Genomic DNA, 13,617 nt, shown 5'->3' with positions numbered 1-13,617 from the left:
GGTCTTACAATAGCGGAGAAGTTGTTAATGAATCGCCTATAATACCCGCAGAAACCCAGAAAAGAGTGTAGGGACCTGAGATCAGTAGGTTGCTCCCAGTGGGTGATCGCTCTGCTCTTTTCTGGGTCGGTGGCTATCCCTGAGGCTGACACAATGTGGCCAACATACTTGACCTGCGGTTGGCAGAATTGACATTTGTCAATGGATAACTTCAGGCCGTATTCCTGGAGCCGGTCAAGCACCTTGAGAAGGCGTTCCTCGTGCTCCTCCAGCGTCCTTCCAAACACTATCAGGTCATCGAGGTACACCAGGCACTGGAGCAGGTTCATATCTCCCACAGCTTTCTCCATTAGCCACTGAAATGTCACTGGGGCTCCTGTGATGCCCTGGGACATGCGTTCAAACTGAAAGAACCCCATTGGGCATATGAAGGCTGTCTTTTCTTTGTCTTCTTCGGCCATGGCGATTTGGTAGTAGCCATTCCTCAGATCCAACACCGAGAACCAACGACTTCCGGTCATACAGTCCAAGGCGTCGTCGATTCTTGGAACAGTGTATTGGTCTGGGATGGTTCGTGCATTCAGAGTGCAGTAGTCTATGCACATTCCGATGGTGCCATTCTTTTTTCTTGCCACCACGATTGGCGAGGCATATGGGCTGCGTGATTCTTTGATGATTCCAGCCGCAAGTAGCTTTTGTAGGTGGCGCCGGACATCGTCTACATTGGGCATCATCTACATCATCTGGCGCGAGGCGTCTTGATCGTTCTCTGAAGGGTCGAGGATCACTGATGCGAATGGTATGCTGAACACCTTTAGCCAGCCCCGCATCCCACTGTCCTAGGGAAAACACTCCAGCTCTTTCTGACAACTTTTTAGCGAGTCTCTCTTTCCAAACAGTAGGGATGGGGGAGTCTCCGAAGTTGAACAATGCAGGATCTACTCTCTTAGATGACACTTCTTTCTGGAGCTCCGTCACTATTTCAGCTTTGTGGACATAGGTGATGACAGTGCCTTTTGGCATACTTCTGGTTTCTAATGACTCATTTCTCAGCAACACAAAAAAATTGTCTACATTCATGTTAGAGGGAAGGAGGACACATGGTGGCACCACAACCCCAGCTGGAAGAGGGCGTTGTGCAGGGGCCTCAACCACTAACACATCTTGCTCCCATGGCTCCTTTGCGGTCACTTTGCAGGTGGCAAACACTGTACCACCTGGGGGGATTGTAAGTGGACCGGGGCCAGTCCATCTTATGTGCCCAATACTGTCATCGATAGGGCAAGATGGGGGTTTTGGCCTCATTGGTGCGGGTGTCTCTGCACACACTCGCCATGACCTAGCTTGGCCACCACTCTCTGTACGGTCTCTGGTCTTGGGCTCGTGACGGAAACTCCTTGCATTGGTACAAATGATCACTGGTGCCTGGTCTGGGCCGTTAGGGTCTGGGCACACCAGGGCTAACACCGTCTTTACCTCAGCACGAGCTCCATCATCCAAGAACTCAACCTCCATGGCTACATACCCTTTATAAGGATAGCTGGACTCACTGAGGCCCCAAAGTGCCAAGCTGGAAATGGGATGGAGAGGTAAATGGGACAGGTGGGCTGCGTACCAACTCTCAAATATGATGCTGACAGTGGAGCTGCCATCCATGAGTGCGGTGGTTGGGTGACCGTCGATGAGGATTTTATCCAATGAAGGTTCTCCCACTAGCCCTTTTGGAAGGTTAGTGGCCTTCTTGGTATGAATGACACTCCGTTTCACAGAGCAGTTGGTGTTTGGTGGCTCTTTGTCGTGGTTGGTTTTCGCTTTGTTGTTTATTTGATGTCTCTTTAAGGAATGAATCAGTTTTTGCATGACTTTTACTGAGTCCTCAGGGGCTGTGCAGCGAAGGGCCACATGTCCATCTTCACCGCACTGATAGCAGAAGAAATTATACCCATCATTGTTGGTCCGGACCTTCCCTTTGTTGCCCGGCCGATTGGGGCCATTTTTTCCTTTATTCTCTATGGAATCTATTCTCCACCCAGACTCCTTGGGCTGACGGGAGTCTGTGTATGTCACTGTCATTACACCCAGTTGGTTCTGCTGGTCCTCTACTTGCCTCTTCAGTGCTTGAACCTCACTGTTGTTCTTGGCTTTTGCTCCTTTCTCAGTCTGGACTACTTTAGGTGGTTTATTTTCAGGTGTGGTCTTTAACCGCACTGCAGCCAGCCCTGCCACCTGGGACCGCAGCTCATCTAGCTGGGCTTTTAGCTGCTGGACTTAACAGTCTGTCGAACTAAGATCATCTTCCACCCGTACTTGTCTTACTACAGGTTTAGATGAGCTGGGAATGGTTTTGCGTCTTACTGACTGTTGATCCTCTTCTTCTCGGATTTCATTTAGCAGTGTTAGAAAAGAGGGGCAGTTGCTCTTCCTCTCTCGCAACCGCAACTGTAGAAGCATTATGTCTGACTCAGTGGCTCCCCGGAGGAGCTGTTCCACACAAGCGCTGTCTCTTTGACTAGAGGCTAACCCACCTCTCTGCACTACTTCGGTTAGCAGCCACTCTATCCTTCTCAAAAAGTCAGAGAGTCTCTCACCTGGGCATTGGCGAAGAGCTCTGAAAGAGAAGTAGAGGTCCTCAGCTGTCTCAGAGGTCTGAAAAGCTCTCTCAAGGGCCTGCATGTACTCCTCGGGTGCAGATTCAGGGTCATTAGCTCTCACAGCTTGTGCTATCTCCAACGCAGGACCCTTTAAACTCGCCACAATCCTCTTCCATTTCTCTTGGGTTGAACAGTCACATTCATCTACCATCAGACGCGCCTGCTCAATCCAGGTGTCCAAATTCTCCTCTCCAGTCAGTGTAGGAGTTACACCAGAGTATGTCCGTAGATGCTGGAAGATATTACTCTCGTGTGGGTCACATTGCCTTGACCAACAGATCCCCCACTGCTCGTATGATTGACTCCACAGAGTTTACGGGTGTCGCATCAGGGGGTATTGTGTCCTGTTCAATTGTCTCTTCAGTACTGGGGTCATCCTCTGTGGAGGGTAGTAGGTTTCCTCTTTCCCCACCTGCGGGGGCCTCTTCTCCCTCAGTGGACCCATGCAGCGTCCAAGGTTCACCTCCTCCAACAGGGGGCACATCTACTGGAATGGCTCTCATGTTCACCTTTTCACTACACTCACAGAGCGCCATAAGTGACTGAGGTCGAGGGATGAATATCCTTCCTCTAACTTTCACTCTTCCCAGGGCCTTACTTGTTGTCAAAGTCTCTTCAATTTGTTCTACTGTGGTGTCTAAGAGGACCACCTTCACTACTATAGCGTGGGATAGCTCTACTCCCTCCCCTTTACACCAATTTCCTAGTAGTGACATGTCTTGATTTAGGGTTATTCTTCACGTATTTACTACTTTTGTCTGGTTTTAGTATTTATCTCACTCCACTTAGTGAACTTGGGTTGGTAACAGTGGTTATAACAAACTAGTGTGGTTAAATCACAATGATAAATAGGGATCTACCTTTTAAGTCACAACAACAGGACAAAGATCTTCAGTAAGTCAGCAGAAAAAAATCCCAGTGGTGCCTCCATTTATGTAGCGCTTTCTTGGTATCACCTTATCTGAGATACAGCGCCCTGGGTCCTTTAACATAAAACTTGTTTTGTTTTTATATAGGTTACCCTTTACAGGTAAGTAAAGTATTCATTGTCTGCCAACTTAAGATATTATGATGCAAGTGTATTTTAAACGTTAACCTTATCCCTATAAAATCCTATACTTTAACTCTTTTAACCCCCTCTATTTATTACATATTTATTAACAGTACAATGAGAAAAGTGAAATTACCTTTCATGAAGTTGTATTATTTATTCACAATAGAAAATAATAAATGAAATGAAAATAGACCCCTTTTTAGTGTTCTTTTAAGGCACTAAGGAGTTTCACTCAACAACAAAAATACAGGCACTAACCCTTTAAACCTGTATTCACAATTAGGAAACAGTAATAATTAATTTGCATGAATTTACATTCACAATGAACACTTGACAGAAACTAACAACAATTAAGTATTCACTGGTGCGGGCTCACTTAATAAAAATAAAAACAAAAGCCGGCAATAAACAAATAAACAACCCCGTTGCAGGCCTGATGGGAGCTGGGTTTGAGCACTGTAACCGTGGGTGACTCACCCCTGATGAAAAGTCAAATGTCTCTGCCTTTTAATGTCCGGTGACGGCCTTTTCACGTCATCTGATCCGGCGATGACTATGGTGAAGAAAAATCCACCTCGGTCCTAGAGGCGATGAAGAGGAGAAACAGTGGAGCACCCTCGTTGCCAGAGGTGCAGCCGTGCTTTCCCGGTCTCACAGTGCGCTTTCTGGTGACGCTGTGTGCAGCCTCAATGTCCGCGCATGCAGGGTTAGCATACATTAGCAGGGGCGCTAACTAGCATGTGGCAGTATACACTTGACGAGACTAGCTCCAAAAACACATGCTACAGGTTAACAAGACTTCAGTTACATGTTAGCTGGCAGCTAAACATAATAATATCAGCAGTCAAAACTAGGCAAAAAACAACTTTAGGGCATAATATACTCAAACCCTCATGGCCGAGTGCCAGCAGGCTCTCCTCTCCCACTCCGCTCTCTCTGCACGGCCCGTTAGCCCCGCCCCCTAACTGTTGTGAGGCAACATACTTAAAGTGACAGACTTTTGGTGTAGAAATTATGGAACGTCTACTGCTATGTACATATTAACTGAAACTTAACTCTGGTGTATTTACATCGGGGTTACATGTGTGTATGAGGTTATAACGGAGGGTTATGAGGGACATAAATCAAACTTACCGCTCACGTACACTACTGAAATGCTCTCACATATTATCTTGAAAACCTCTTGCATACCATACTGAAATACTCTCATACTAAACTAGAGCCCCTTACAAGTTCATCAAAAGATGAACCAACTATTCCCCTTCAGAGTAGCAGAACCAAGCTGGCAGGAGTCAACAAACTTTCTCAAGAAGGTCAGAGGAAAATCAGCCCCAGGGCCAAATGGCATTCCATACAAGGTTTACAAGTATTGTGAAAGGCTCAGGGGTAGACTCTTGAAGTTACAGAGCGTGGCATGGAGGAAAAGCTTCCTTGCTGATGATTGGTTGGTTGTATAGGGATGCTCCATCCCTAAGGAAGAACACCCCACAGAGATCAAACAATTCCATACCATCTCACTCCTCAACATGGAAGGCAAAATCTTTGGGATTCTGGCAAGGGGGCTGACCCCTTTCATGTTGGACAATGTGTATATGGACACTTCAATTAAGAAAGATGGCGTTCCGGGGCTTCTTGGCTGTCACACGAGCATAATCTCTAAAATCATTGAGGATGCGAAGAGGGACCACAGTGACCTCACAGTACTGTGGTTTGATCTAACCTATGCCTATGGTACATTACCCCACAAGATAGTGGAAGCAACACTGAAGACCTACCATGTCATGGAGCGAAGCTCTTGCAGCGCTACTTCAATGGGTTTAACATGAAGTTCACCTGCAGAGACTTCACCACTGATTGGCAGAGACTAAAGGTGGGCATTGTCACTGGGTGCACAATCTTAGTGATTCTATTTTCTGCAGCGATGAACCTTCTTGTCAAGTCAGTTATATCAGGGTGCAGTACTGGCAAACAGTATCCAGCAAGTGTCTATCAGGGCATTCATGGATGACCTCACCATCACAGCGAAACCAGTACCTGAAAGGAGATGGATTTTGGAGAACTTGGTCGAGCTCACCAATTGGGCAAGGATGGAGTTCAAACCTGAAAAATCCAAGATCAGTTTCACTTTAAGATTGGCAAGGAAATCATCTCAATGGTCCAAGAGATACTGGTGAAGAGTTTGGGGAAGTGGTACAAGGTGGACCTCAATGCCAAGCAGAGTGTGAACGAGATGCTCATTCAAGTGGAAACCTGGATGACATCTCTGGAGAAGAGTGCCCTACCCAGTAAGTAGAAGGCATGGGAATACCAACATGGAGTGCTTCCCAGACTGCTCTGATCACTGCTGGTTTATGAGGTACCTGTCTCCATTGTTAAGGGGTTGGAGAAGAAGATGAACACCTACCTGATAGGATGGCTGGGTGTTCCAAAAAGCTTCTGCTCTATTGGCCTGTGCAGCACAGGCAGCAAGCTGCAGCTGCCAGTAATATTCGTAGTAAAGGAGTGCAAGTTGACAAAAACACACCAGGCCATGATGCTGCAAGACAGCAAAGATGCAAGAGTACACCGGGCAGGCATTGAGGTCAGAACAGGCCACAAGTGGTCAGCCAGCAGAGCACTGAGGGAGGCAGAAGATCACCTGCATCATGCCTAAATCGTCGGGTCAGTAACCCAGGGCAGGCTGGGTCTGGGGTGCTCCACCGGGGCAAGCTGGAACAAGGGTAACCTAAAGGAGTGGTATGGCAGAGTGCAGAGGGAGATCCATAAGGCAGAGAAGGAAAACCAACATGTCAAGCCTGTAGTCGTGAACAAGCAGGGAAGCTGGACAAAGTGGGAGAATGTGCAGGAGAGACTACTGACCTGGCATGACATCTGGAGCATGGAAGGACGCTGGATCAAGTTTCTGTTGTGTTCCGTGTATGATGTCCTGCTTATTCCATCAGTCCTCCACACATGGGGGTTGGCAGAGAGCCCTAGCTACACAAGCAACGTGGAAGGCCAACCAACCTTGAGCATGTCCTCGCCAGGTGTTGGTCAAGTCTGGAGGATGGGAAATTCCAGTGGTGACACAACCAGATTCTAACACAGTTGGCTGCTGGTGTGGAGCAGACAAGGAAGAAGCCAAATCAACTTTCTTAGTGCCTTCATTTCATCCACTCAGTGGAAAGTGCAGCAGCTGAGATGAGGAGCAAAGGGGTCTTGACCCATGGCAAGTGACTGCAAGATCTGGGCACATCTTAAGAAGCAGCTCAAATTCCCAGAGATAACCCACACTAGCCTCAGACCTGATATTGTCCACAGTTGCATACGAACCAACAAACTCTTTTAAACTCCAGCTTATATTACCTTACTAATTCTTAATAATCAAGATAGAGATAATCACATGATAGAAAGGAGGAAAAAACAACACTCTAAACTAGCTATTGAACATAACAATAGCTACCCAACCCCCTTGGAATCAACACAAGAAACCTACATGGAAATCCTTTTAAGCAGCTAGTAAAGATACTGGATGAAAACCAAGGTGAACTAATCAAGACAGGGATAGAAAAACAAACATTCTAAAAACTGCAATTAATTGATAATTTTTAATCTATATTTTCAATAATTAACTTTCTCCCTCCATTCTCTCCTATTTTCCCTCATGTAAATGAAGGCATAGGGGGAGATAAAGTGTACAAGCCCGATCCGGCGGGGGGTGGAGGTTCAGTCCAAACAGATGTCTCCCCCCTGACTATGTCACTCATGCTTCTACTAATCTTTCCACTTTACCTCTATCCTTGAATAGGCCTAATAAATAAGGGTAAATTAACCGAATATTAAGACAAACATGAATGATAAATACAGATTATATATATATATATCCATTATTCGGATTGTCAGCTGACGATTGCGTGATTGCTTATTGCATGAAACAGGCTTGTACTGTCTCATAAAAATATTACTTGACTCACTGGATTATTTTGCTCCTTATTTGTCAAGCATATTCCCTATCGTTGAGTGTTTCTCTTAACAATGTATATATATATATATATATATATATATATATATATATATATATATATATATATATATATATATATACACTACCGTTCAAAAGTTTGGGATCACCCAAACAATTGTGTTTTCCATGAAAAGTCACACTTATTCACCACCATATGTTGTGAAATGAATAGAAAATAGAGTCAAGACATTGACAAGGTTAGAAATAATTATTTGTATTTGAAATAAGATTTTTTTTACATCAAACTTTGCTTTCGTCAAAGAATCCTCCATTTGCAGCAATTACAGCATTGCAGACCTTTGGCATTCTAGCTGTTAATTTGTTGAGGTAATCTGGAGAAATTGCACCCCACGCTTCCAGAAGCAGCTCCCACAAGTTGGATTGGTTGGATGGGCACTTCTTGCGTACCATACGGTCAAGCTGCTCCCACAACAGCTCAACGGGGTTCAGATCTGGTGACTGCGCTGGCCACTCCATTACCGATAGAATACCAGCTGCCTGCTTCTGCTCTAAATAGTTCTTGCACAATTTGGAGGTGTGTTTAGGGTCATTGTCCTGTTGTAGGATGAAATTGGCTCCAATCAAGCGCTGTCCACTGGGTATGGCATGGCGTTGCAAAATGGAGTGATAGCCTTCCTTATTCAGAATCCCTTTTACCCTGTACAAATCTCCCACCTTACCAGCACCAAAGCAACCCCAGACCATCGCATTACCTCCACCATGCTTAACAGATGGCGTCAGGCATTCTTCCAGCATCTTTTCATTTGTTCTGCGTCTCACAAACGTTCTTCTTTGTGATCCAAACACCTCAAACTTGGATTCATCCGTCCACAACACTTTTTTCCAGTCTTCCTCTGTCCAATGTCTGTGTTCTTTTGCCCATCTTAATCTTTTTCTTTTATTGGTCAGTCTCAGATATGGCTTTTTCTTTGCCACTCTGGCCTGAAGCCCAGAATCCCGCAGCCGCCTCTTCACTGTAGATGTTGACACTGGTGTTTTGCGGGTACTATTTAATGAAGATGCCAGTTGGGGACCTGTGAGGCGTCTGTTTCTCAAACTAGAGACTCTAATGTACTTATCTTCTTGCTCAGTTGTGCAACGCGGCCTCCCACTTCTTTTTCTACTCTGGTTAGAGCCTGTTTGTGCTGTCCTCTGAAGGGAGTAGTACACACCGGTGTAGGAAATCTTCAATTTCTTAGCAATTTCTCGCATGGAATAGCCTTCATTTCTAAGAACAAGAATAGACTGTTGAGTTTCAGATGAAAGTTCTCTTTTTCTGGCCATTTTGAGCGTTTAATTGACCCCACAAATGTGATGCTCCAGAAACTCAATCTGCTCAAAGGAAGGTCAGTTTTGTAGCTTCTGTAACGAGCTAAACTGTTTTCAGATGTGTGAACATGATTGCACAAGGGTTTTCTAATCATCAATTAGCCTTCTGAGCCAATGAGCAAACACATTGTACCATTAGAACACTGGAGTGATAGTTGCTTGAAATGGGCCTCTATACACCTATGTAGATATTGCACCAAAAACCAGACATTTGCAGCTAGAATAGTCATTTACCACATTAGCAATGTATAGAGTGTATTTCTTTAAAGTTAAGACTAGTTTAAAGTTATCTTCATTGAACAGTACAGTGCTTTTCCTTCAAAAATATGGACATTTCAATGTGATCCCAAACTTTTGAACGGTAGTGTATATATATATATACATACATACACACGATGCATCCGGAAAGTATTCACACCCCTTCACTTTCCCCACATTTTGTTATGTTACAGCCTTATTCCAAAATGGATTAAATTCCTTTTTTCCCCTCATCAATCCACACACAATACCCCATAATGACAAAGTGAAAAAGGTTTTGTAGCAATTTTTGCAAATTTATTAAAAATAAAAAACTGAAATATTGCATGTACATAATTATTCACACCCTTTGCTATGACACTCAAAATTGAGCTCAGGTTCATCCTGTTTCCACTGATCATCCTTGAGATGTTTCTACATCTTGATTGGAGTTCACCCGTAGTAAATTCAATTGATTGAACACGATTTGGAAAGGCACACACCTGTCTATATAAGATCCAACTGTTGACAGTGCATGTCAGAGCAGAAACCAAGCCATGAAGTCAAAATAATAGTTTGTGGACCTCTGAGACAGGATTGTATCGAGGCACAGATCTGGGGAAGGGTACAAAAAGATTTCTACAGCTTTTAAGGTCCTGAAGAGCACAGTGGTCTCCATCATTCGTAAATGGAAGAAGTTTGGTTCCACCAGGACTCTTCCTCGAGCTGGCCGCCCAGCCAAACTGAGCAATCGGGGGAGAAGGGCCTTGGTCAGGGAGGTGACCAAGAACCCGATGGTCACTCTGACAGAGCTCCAGCGTTCCTCTGTGGAGATGGGAGAACCTTCCAGAAGGACAACCATCTCTGCAGCACTCCACCAATCAGGCCTTTATGGTAGAGTGGCCAGACGGAAGCTTCTGCTCAGTAAAAGGCACATGACAGCCCGCTTGGAGTTTGCCAGAAAGCACCTAAAGGACTCTCAGACCATGAGAAACAAGATTCTCTGGTCTGATGAAACCAAAATTGAACTCTTTGGCCTGAATGCCAAACGTCGCGTCTGGAGGAAACCAGGCACCTCTCATCACCTTGCTAATACCATCCCTACAGTGAAGCATGGTGGTGGCAGAATCATGCTGTGGGGATGTTTTTCAGTGGCAGGAACTGGGAGACTAGTCAGGATCGAGGGAAAGATGAATGGAGCAAAGTACAGAGATCCTTGATGAAAACCTGCTCCAGAGCGCTCAGGACGTCAGATTGGGGCGAAGGTTTACCTTTCAACACGACAACAACCCTAAGCACACAGCCAAGACAACAAAGGAGTGGCTTCATGACAAGTCTGTGAATGTCCTTGAGTGGCACAGCCAGAGCCCAGACTTGAACCCCATTGAACATCTCTGGAAAGACCTGAAAATAGCTGTGCAGCGACGCTCCCCATCTAACCTTATAGAGCTCGAGAGGATCTGTAGAGAAGAATGGGAGAAATACTCCAAATATAGGTGTGCCAAGCTTGTAGCTTCATACCCGAGAAGACTTGAGGCTGTAATCGCTGCCAAGGGTGCCTCAACCAAGTACTGAGTAAAGGGTGTGAATACTTATGTACATGCAATAGTTCAGTTTTTTATTTTTAATAAATTTGCAAAAATTTCTACAAAACCTTTTTCGATTGATGAGAAAAAAAAGGAATGTAATCCATTTTGGAATAAGGCTGTAACATAACAAAATGTGGGGAAAGTGAAGGGGTGTGAATACTTTCCGGATGCACTGTATACACACACACACACATATAATTGAACAGACTCTTTGAACACTGGCTATAGGTAAGTTAGGGCCATTTTTGTGTATTGCAGTTCTGACCAGGTCAACTGGTGGCTCCAGGGGTTCCAGGACCAGGTAGTCGGCTACAAAGGAGGCACAGCCCTCCCAGCTATACAGCTCCGAGTGGGGGAGCATTGTGGGTCTCAGCGTTGTGGACACAAATTTCTAGTTAACAGGAAAAAAGAGCTGTTTAAGAGACAAACAGAAAGACAAATACACATAGCAAGAAATGTATAGTTTTTTCAAATATGTATCACAGATACAAATGCAGATGAAATATATGTTAGTGGTTTAGAAGACTGAGGTGCAGAAAGAAGTTAGCAAAGTACCAGGCAGAAATAATTCGGGGTGAGAGAGAGGGGTAAGAGAGAGTGGTGAGAAAGCCATGAGGGAAGTTCAGCAAAAAGGAACAGTGGTACAAAGCACCAGAACTGTAAGTTGACAGGCAGGTTACTGACGCCAGCTGCTTTACTGGAAGTAAATACACATATGTGCTTGAATGTGTATGTGTGTGCAAGTGTGTGTTGATTGTGTTACTTACATTAATGCCACATTCATTGAGAGGGCAGAGCAGCAGGGGTTTGTGGTCAGGGTAAATGTGTGCGTACTGAGAGCAAAAGTTATCTGTGATGGCTAATAGCCTGATTTCCTGGGTGGAGTTCACCTTGTAGGAGGTGGGACATTGAGACAAGTCCACGTCTTTGGTCCAGCTGTGGCTGATTCAGTGGAGGAGGAGGCAGAGCACAGACATGATTTCAGCCTATTTTTCTGTTAGTCTACTGGGAGTCACAATTATGAGTACGCATCTCAAATCGTAGAAACTTAGAGGTGTGGGGAAAAATAATGAAAAACAATAAATAAATGATATGGATAAATAAAAAACAATAGAGAGTAATAATAATATCTATAATTACTGAAGTTATAAAATGTTTGAAATTGAGCCTTGAATGTTGCACATTAGTCTGTTTGTGTGAGTGTGTGTATGTGCGAGTCCCGTCCCACAGGCCCACAAGAGGCTAAATGGAAAGTCCCTCACAACACCATATCATGAGGTTATGACCTACGTAAAAGTGACTCAAAAGTGTACCATATGTTAATGCTCTCTGGTAACCTCCCACGGAACTGGCTGCATGGGTCAGGCAGCTGGAGTAGTCGCCTCATCTCTTTGTGTGTGTGTGTGTGTGTGTGTGTGTGTGTGTGTGTGTGTGTGTGTGTGTGTGTGTGTGTGTGTGTGTGTGTGTGTGTGTGTGTGTGAGTGATTTAGACTGTGCAACCATACTGGGGGACTTCAGGAATCTCAGCAACATGGATGTTACATAGAATCTCCTCCAGCTCAGCCGGCTTTGCGTTGCCATCGTCTTCTCCCTCCTCTCTGACCTCTTTCTCCTCACTTTCTGAAATTGACAGAGTCTCCATCTGCTGTACCGAACAGACAAAAGCACAAGTTTAGAATGTATTCATAAGAATATGAGAATTATGTTAACAATATTGTGGTAGTATACTGTTATTCCCCAGAGTCCTCACAGTGAGCCTATACTGAGTTTTCACAGTTAGCTAAACTCATCTTCATATCGTCTCTCCAAGGAACAGGCAGTAGTCGTTTTAGACAGATTTAATATGAAGAAGTGTTTCGCTATCTGTGAAAACTCAGTATAGGCTCACTGTGAGGAAACTGGGGAATAACAGTATGGTGAAATGATAATGCCACTCAAAGGTCTGGAGACAAAAGGATGGCTGACATTCATCTCATATACTATCAAAACACAGGATCACTCTGCTTTTTTTCTGCTGAGGAGGAGGGACTTCCTCTCCGAGACTCTTCTTCTATGCTACACAGGAAATGCAATTACTAAATTACATGTAATACCAGAAATCGGCACTAGGTGGCAAGAAATTAAACTCTCAAAGGTAAAACAGTTCCAACACAGGTAGAACACTGTCATTTGCTGGTGCATAATCTATTTCTATCTTAAATTTACAAAGCATTGACAAAGCTTTCTGTCAAAGGTTGGCTGTAGCTGATGGATGTCCTGACATTTAATTTCACCTGAACACACCAGTTTTATTTTTACTCCAGTAAGACATTTCGAGCAAAACCAACAAAAACGTTACTTATTTCAGTACAGATGTATTATTCTCATGTGTCCTGCATATTTGACGTTGCAGCCTCAGTGCAAGGAGAAACATGCACAGTGACTTATTAAAGACTAGAACTCAGCTTTCAGCTGTTGTTACCAATGGCGCACCATCAATGTGAAGAAGACGCACTGGATTCTCTGGGCTCCTCCACCAGAGCGGCATTGACTGTCCAGTATTGCACTGCATCATACATCAGATGGGTAACGTCATTGGTAGATAACTATTAATATATGGTTATGAATGTGGGTTTTCTTGTGAAAAAGTTTTATCATGGGCTAAATCCCATTTCATTTTGATCTTACAGGATGCCCTCTGTGCCAAGACAATGAACTTCAGCCATGTCACGGATTTAGTTACCAAGGTTACCAATCTCATTTGATGTGGGAACA

General features: G+C 44.4%; 1 protein-coding gene across 1 annotated transcript in view; it reads right to left on the bottom strand.

Moving 5' to 3' along the window:
* Positions 1 to 13,617, bottom strand: part of ccdc135 (coiled-coil domain containing 135) — an 81,434-nt gene that overhangs the window by 54,701 nt on the left and 13,116 nt on the right. The window contains exons 2-4 of the mRNA XM_056281933.1: positions 12,369 to 12,508; positions 11,631 to 11,805; positions 11,129 to 11,254 (exon numbers count right to left, since the gene is read on the bottom strand). Of these exons, the coding sequence (XP_056137908.1) occupies positions 11,129 to 11,254; positions 11,631 to 11,805; positions 12,369 to 12,505 (438 nt within the window). The 5' untranslated portion in view covers positions 12,506 to 12,508. The remainder of the gene's footprint in view (positions 1 to 11,128; positions 11,255 to 11,630; positions 11,806 to 12,368; positions 12,509 to 13,617) is intronic.

The sequence above is a fragment of the Lampris incognitus genome, chromosome 6 (genome assembly GCF_029633865.1).
Source record: "Lampris incognitus isolate fLamInc1 chromosome 6, fLamInc1.hap2, whole genome shotgun sequence".
Taxonomy (NCBI): Eukaryota; Metazoa; Chordata; class Actinopteri; order Lampriformes; family Lampridae; genus Lampris; species Lampris incognitus.
The sequence above is the reverse complement of the archived record's forward strand: the minus strand, read 5'-3'. Positions and strand labels throughout refer to the sequence as shown.